The sequence below is a fragment of the Merops nubicus genome, unplaced genomic scaffold (genome assembly GCF_000691845.1).
Source record: "Merops nubicus isolate BGI_N331 unplaced genomic scaffold, ASM69184v1 scaffold24983, whole genome shotgun sequence".
In the NCBI taxonomy this organism is placed as follows: domain Eukaryota; kingdom Metazoa; phylum Chordata; class Aves; order Coraciiformes; family Meropidae; genus Merops; species Merops nubicus.
The window spans coordinates 1-6,532 of record NW_008601316.1 but is presented as its reverse complement, the minus strand read 5'-3'; the positions used below and the strand labels follow the sequence as shown (position 1 = coordinate 6,532).

Sequence of the window (6,532 nt, the reverse complement as noted above, 5' to 3'; positions counted from 1 at the left end):
GGCCGTCGGGCTGGCAGGCCCTGGAGGGGTCCCCCTGGAGCAGGAAGCCGGGCTGGCAGCGGTACCGCACCACGGAGCCCACCCACCAGTCGTTGCCGTGCACCACCGAGCTGGAGTCTGCCTCTGGCCGCCCACAGTGCACTGGGGACAGCAGCCCAAGGCAATGCACCAGGGAGGTTTTGGATCCTGGGCAGGATCTGGGGGTTCCCCCAGGTCTGTATCCCCTCACGGCCCGTGAGATGGAGATGCTCCACGTGGCACAAATCCTGTGCCCAGCCCTGCAGCCACCCCCGGGCCCCCCCACAGCACTGCCCCCCTCTGCCTGTACCTCTGCAGAAGGACTTGTAGCCCAGCCAGCAGCAGCTGCCGTTCCCACACTGGCTCCTCTTCAGCTCCTTGTGCTTCCCCTTGCAGCCCCCCAGACAGATGGGGGCTGTGCCAGACCAGTAAGTGTCCGGGTCTCCTGGTGCCACAGGGAGCGAGGCAGAGTGGGGCTGGGGGCTGAGCACCACCCTTCCCACCAGCTCCCCAGCCCTCAGAGACCTGCAGGAAGGTGGTACCAACCCAGTGAAGGCTCCTCTCAGCCCACCCCTGGCCCCTGCTGTGCCAAACCTTGGCACAGGGACATGACCAAAGTCTTGCTCCCTGCTGGGGTGACCCATCCAGCCAGGTGCTAGCACACGTGTGAGCCCCTGGAAGCTCCTCTTCCCCCAGGCACCCTGTTACCTTCTGGGTCCTCACAGGAGACCAGCGTGGCCAGCACGGCGAGGAAGAGGAGGCCCAGTGCCATAGCACCCTCTGCCCTCCTCCCCTTGCCCCTCAAATCAAAGGCCCCTTCACTGCTTGCCCAAGAGGTGCACTTGGTCTCCATGCACACAGGCCAAGGGACGCTGTAGGACACGAGGGAAGGGAGGAGACATTCCCTTTAAAGCCAATCCTCTTCCCAGCGATTATCTCGGGCAGATTACCCTCCCCAGGCTCAGTTTAAAAGCACAACTCCTCCCAGCTCTGCCTCTGTTCCCAAAGCCCCGTGCTGGGGTCTGAGCTGATGCAGGCACAGCCGTGGCTTTGGCAGCAGGGCCCCGAGGGCTGTCTTGGAAAGAGGGCCAAGCAGAAGTGCTGCGAGTGCAGCCCTGGCACAGGGCCCTTCTCTCGAAGGTCTCCTTGGCCCAGCTCTGCCAAGCACCAGGCAGAGGCAGGGAAGGTTGGGCTGGCTCCCCAGAGCAGGCAGCCCCAGGATACCTTCCCAGAGCCTGCAGCAGGGCAGCTCTGCCCACTCCCTCCCATCTCCTGAGCCACCTTCTCTGCATGGAGACTGCAGAGCACGCTGCCCAGCACCCAGGGCACGGGCCTAAGGGGCTGCTCCCATCACACCACCCCAAGGGCACAGCCACCAACCACACCCACAGTGCTTGGGATTAGAAAGCCAGCAGAGGGTTGAGGGTTTAGCATCAAGTGATTTCCTCCATCAACCTGGAATTCCAACAGCTTCTGCTTGAGAGAAGAAGAGAGAAGAGCCAGCACCCAGCCTGGGAGATCAGCAGGGTGCCTCACACAGGGTGGTGAGGGCCCAAGTGTCACTCCTGAGACACCAGCTTCACACTGTCCCCGTTCAAAGCACTCACCAAAGGGCAAGCTGGCTCTGCTCACAAGCCCAGGCCACTCTCTGTATTAAAAAAACCAAAATGTCATTGCAGGCAGCTGACATTCCCACCCTGAAGGAAGCAGCAGGGAACAAGAGGGTCAGAGCTAGAGCTGGCCTGCCAGTGCCACCTCTGGCGACAGGGAACAACACACTCACAACACACTCTCCAAGGCAGCTCCAGCTGCACCGAGGGGCAGCTCACAGGGCTCAGGAGCAGCTCAGGAGCCCCTGGCAGCTCTTCAGCACCCCCCCAGCTCGGTCTCAGCCTCTCCCCACAGCCTGGCACAGCTGGCAGGGATGGGGCTGGAAGGACACCACGCTGTCAGGCCTGGCAGTCTGACTTTTATTGGTCTTGCCCAAGTACATTTTGCCCAACCAGGAGGCCCAAGCCCCAATGTGGGGAGGAAACTCAGCAAAGGACAAAAGCAGCAAGAAGTTTCCAATCCCCCAGTGCTGCAAAGCAGCAGTAGCCTGCCAAGGACAGCACCTCCAGCCCCTCTCTTCCTAGAGACAGTGTAATGGGAGCACTGGTGCAAACACCAACAGCACCAGCCAAACGACCCAGGAAAGATGCATGGAAGTGCTGATGAAGGCAGAAACAGTGTGACATCCCTTGGAGAACAAAGTATGGATGGGGGAGAACAGGCCTGCTAAGGGCCACACAGCTCCCCAGGGAAGAGGTTTCAGTAGCTCAGGACACCATCCTGCCTGGGGAGATCCTAGCTGAGGACCAGGATCAGCAAGGGCTGCCCACTCTGCCACACAGCAGCAGGGACCACACCACCTGTGAGTGACCAAGAGGGGAAGGCCTCTGTCAGGCTAAAGCCAAACCTCCTGGAAGGGTAGGAGAGGATTTCCAGTCCCTAATCCCCAAAAGGAGGGGACAGCTCCTTCCAGCTCAGATCACTTGACCCACAACAGAGAGAGCTGCCCTTCCCCTCTCCCCATGCTGAGCAGGGAGGCTGGGGCAGCAGAGGGGGAGGTTAGCCAGCTGCAGGCAGGCCAGTGAAGACAAGCTCAGTCCTCACCCCCAGGCCCTTCCCCATCTTCACCAGCACACCCCAGGGAGGCCCCAGTTTTCCTCTGTGGGGAGAGGCAGGTGAGCTCCTCACACGATCTGGATGCCCAGCTCCTCAGCTGTCTTCTGCAGGCGGTCCATGACATTCTCTTCCAGCTCCACGGCCAGCCCTGTGGGTGCTGCCCCCTGCTCTGAGGAGGAGGAGGAGGAGCTGGCCAGGACGTAGTACACGGTCTCGCTCTCCCCGTGCTCGTTGGTCCTGTTCACCACACGGATGATGGGGTTCCCAGGGGTGCCAGGTCCTTGCCCGGGTGACTGTGCTGCTCCTGGGAAGGTCCCTGGCTGTGCAGGCTGGGGGCTGTCACCAGAGCAAGGGGCCAGGGTCTGCTCAGCCAGACTGTTCTCCACCAGGGGAGGCTCTGCCGGGGCCTCCAGCACGATGCCCTGCAGGTTGCCCTCGCCCCCAGGCAGCACCACGCCCTCAGCTGAGCCATCCAGTGCCTCCCCTCTCTTCTCTCTGTCCTTGAGCAGCTGCTCTGTCAGCTCCACGCTCTCGTACCGCACCAGCTGCAGCCTCATGTAGCCATCCTCGTGCTCCTTGTACCTGGGCAGAGAGGGGCTGGGCTGAGGAGCCACTCCCACTGCAGCCCCTTCCCAACAGACAGGTCACAGCCCAGAGCAGCAGCCAAGGAAGGGGCATTATATCCTAGGTTCCAACACCCAGTGCTGCACAGATGATACCCACCAAGGAAGCTAAAACCCCTTCACTCCCTACCCCACACCCACGTGGCAGCTTCTGAGCTTTCTGCCATCTCTCCCAAGCCCACCTCCTTCCACTACTCTTTTCACTGAGAGCATTTGATGTCTATCCTCCTCCCTTCCCAGCTTTTAGGATCCAGAAATGCTCTGGAGTGTCCTAAAGAAGATGCAGCAGAGGCATCAGTCAGGAGATTGACCTGCAGCAGCTCTCTCCAGAGTGGGACACCTGGACCTGGCTCCTGCCAAGCTCAGAAATGTCACTGGGACAGGGGCCCTGAGCAAGTTACAGCCAAACACCAGAGCCCAAGCACTGCCAGGTCTCTGCTTGAGCTGCCTCTTGCACTGGAGGAGGTAGTGAGGAGCAAAGGGTTGGCAGTACCTGAAGCGAGGGTGCCCCGAGGGCCATTTGAACTGGTGTTTCTTCCTGAGGTGCACAGTGAGGTTGTTTCCACGTGTGAAACACTTGTCACAGACGTGGCACTTGTACCTGGGCTCCGAGTCACCCTAAAGGGCAGAGAGAGGGAGACATGATGAGCCTGATCCCCACACGAGTGCACAGAAGGAGGAATCAGCTTCTCTGAGGAGGCTGACGTGGCACATCACTGCAGAAGTGAGAGAGGAACACAACCTAACCCTCACACTCCTATCGTCCTGCTCAGCCTCGGGCACTCCCCATCACTCTAGCTTTTTCCCTCACGCCTCTGTACATGCTGCACTTAGTTCTCAGCCTCAACGGGACAGAGCACACAGCAGATAAGCCCCCTGCTCCCTTCCCACCTCGTGGACCTTTCGGTAGTGCAGCTTGATGGAGCAGAGGGAACGTGCAGTGAAGCTGCAGGCCTCAAACTCGCAGCGATAGGCCGGCTCCTTGCTGTGCGTGTCCAGGTGCTTCCTCAGGTCGATGAGGTTCTTGCAGCTAAGAGGAAATGACAAGGGAACGAAGCTGAACACGGCGTAGCACAGACCCACACGGGCCTCTGGGTGCTGCCCTGCCACCAGCCCGGGTGGGTGGAAAGCCCTGCTCCTCACCTGTAGTCACAGTAGTCACACTTGAACGGGCGCTCCTCGCTGTGCCGGAATCGGATGTGGTTACGCAGGGAGGAGGGCAGGGGACAGGTCATGTCACACAGGGGGCACTTGTAATGGTTCACTGTGCAACACAACGGGGGGGGAAATGTCACCTGAGAGCAAGGGAGAGCACAGACTCTGCAGAGACTCTGCTAGGAGAAGGGGCCTTCACTCACCGTGGTTCCTCATGTGGTCCCGGAGCAACCTCTCTGTGGCAAACCTCTTGGAGCAGTGAGAACACTGAAACCTCTGCTCTGCAGCACCAGGGCCAGGGAGAAAGGGGAGCGGGGGGGTGAGGAGAGAGATCAGAGCAGAGAGAGCAGCACAACGAGCAGCAAGTGGGAAAAAGAGGGAGTTACAGTGGAGATAACAACCCTCCTCTCACGGCAGAGACAGCAGCCCAACCAAAACCCCACCCACGCCTGCAAAGACCAATCTGCCCCCTCTTTGCACACCCACCCTCCTCGTGCAGGAACTGGGGAGCAACCCCCCCAGGGCACCAGCCCCACGCAGGAGAACCCAACATGCAAACCCCAGTGCTGCTGCAGGTGCCCAGCTGCCCCCTCCACCGCCAGCCCCGGGTCCCCCCAGGAGGAACAGCTCTGGCTGCAGCAGCCTGAGCCTGCGAGGGAGATGGATCAGGGATGAGTCTGGAAGGAAAGAGCTCACGGTCCAGGGCGGTCTGACGGCGGATGTGGTCGAAGAACTTGGTGTTGTTGGCAAACATGCCCCCACAGGTCGGGCAGGCCACCACCTTCTCCTGCGTGTGGCTGCGCAGGTGCTCCCGCAGCTTGCAGCGCCCCTTGAAGGTGCAGTCACAGTCTGGGCAGAGACAGAACACCCCTGAGAGCTCTCACCCGTCACCCACGATCCACGACCTGATGGAACGACAGGATTCTTGCTTCTTTTCTGGCTAGCAAGGATTAACTGCCTGCTCCAAAGAGCCCAGGATGAGATCAGTAGTGCGGGCCCCCCCCCAGCACTGCAAGCAGCTAAGGCAACCCCACTAACACAGGAGAAAGAAATCACAGAAAAATAAACCATCTGGGCCCTTTTCTTTTAGCTACTCATTAAATTTAAAGTTATACAGTTCAATATAACTTTAATTCCATGAAGGAAATTCTACAGCAACACTGCCAGGAGCATGCACACGTATCTCACAGAGGTTCACGAGGCTCTCCAAAGCCCTGCTGAGCTCTCCTGTACATCTCACCCCCGTGCAAAGCTCTCCAGAGACACCTTCCACGTGCCCACTGACCTTTCCAGCCACAGAGCACCACATGGTTCTCCTTCCCTGCTGCCTTGTACTCCGAACAGAAGCTGTGGTCCTCCACGTGTCGATAGAACCACTCAGGATTATCAAATGATCTCTGCAGGGGAGCAAGGACAGAGGGAACAGGGTGAAGGGACCAGTGTGAGCCAGCCCCAGGCAGAGCCCAACAGATGCTTGCACAAACCCAGCTCACAGCCTGGCGTGCAGCACAGGAGCAGCTTCCCTCCCCCTGGCTGCCCCACCCCAGACAACACACAGGAGGGTGAACCCAGCTCACCTCGCAGTACTCCCACAGGCACAGGAAGTTCTCCTGGATCTCAGGGATGATATTTCGGCTCTGGAAGTCCAGCTGGCAGTGGCTCAGGTCCGACTGGCCCTGCAGGGCCCGCAGCCCCCACTGCTTCAGCTTGGTGTGGTAGCAGTGGAAATAGACGTGGCGGACGAGGTCGGCTGAGCTCTCCGGGGAGCAGAACCCACCCTCCTGCCACAGGCACGTGTACTCCTCTGCAACACAAACGGGGGGCACACGGGCCGTGAGGGGGGGAGCTCCCCAAAGGAAGCTCAGGTCCCCACGGGCAGAGAAACGCCCCGGCTTGTCCCGGGAGGCCCCAGCCCCGCGGCGGGGAAGCTCCTCCCACAGCGCCAGACCCCGGAGGGCTGAGGAGCGGCGGAGGCCGCGGGCTCCTTACCGAGAGGATCCACCTCGTCCTGCTGCTCGCCGGGGAGGTGCCGCTGGAGGTGCTGGGCCACATGCCCGCAGAACTCCTCC

General features: G+C 60.3%; 1 protein-coding gene across 1 annotated transcript; it reads right to left on the bottom strand.

Moving 5' to 3' along the window:
• Positions 1 to 2,753: 2,753 nt before the first annotated feature.
• Positions 2,754 to 6,528, bottom strand: HINFP (histone H4 transcription factor; the record flags this gene model as incomplete). The annotated part of the gene is made up of 9 exons (XM_008937967.1): positions 2,754 to 3,267; positions 3,802 to 3,926; positions 4,200 to 4,338; positions 4,452 to 4,572; positions 4,667 to 4,744; positions 5,160 to 5,312; positions 5,749 to 5,860; positions 6,041 to 6,267; positions 6,453 to 6,528. Coding segments are annotated over 9 exons (1,545 nt in total), but the record flags the coding sequence as incomplete, so codon positions are not given.
• Positions 6,529 to 6,532: the final 4 nt, after the last annotated feature.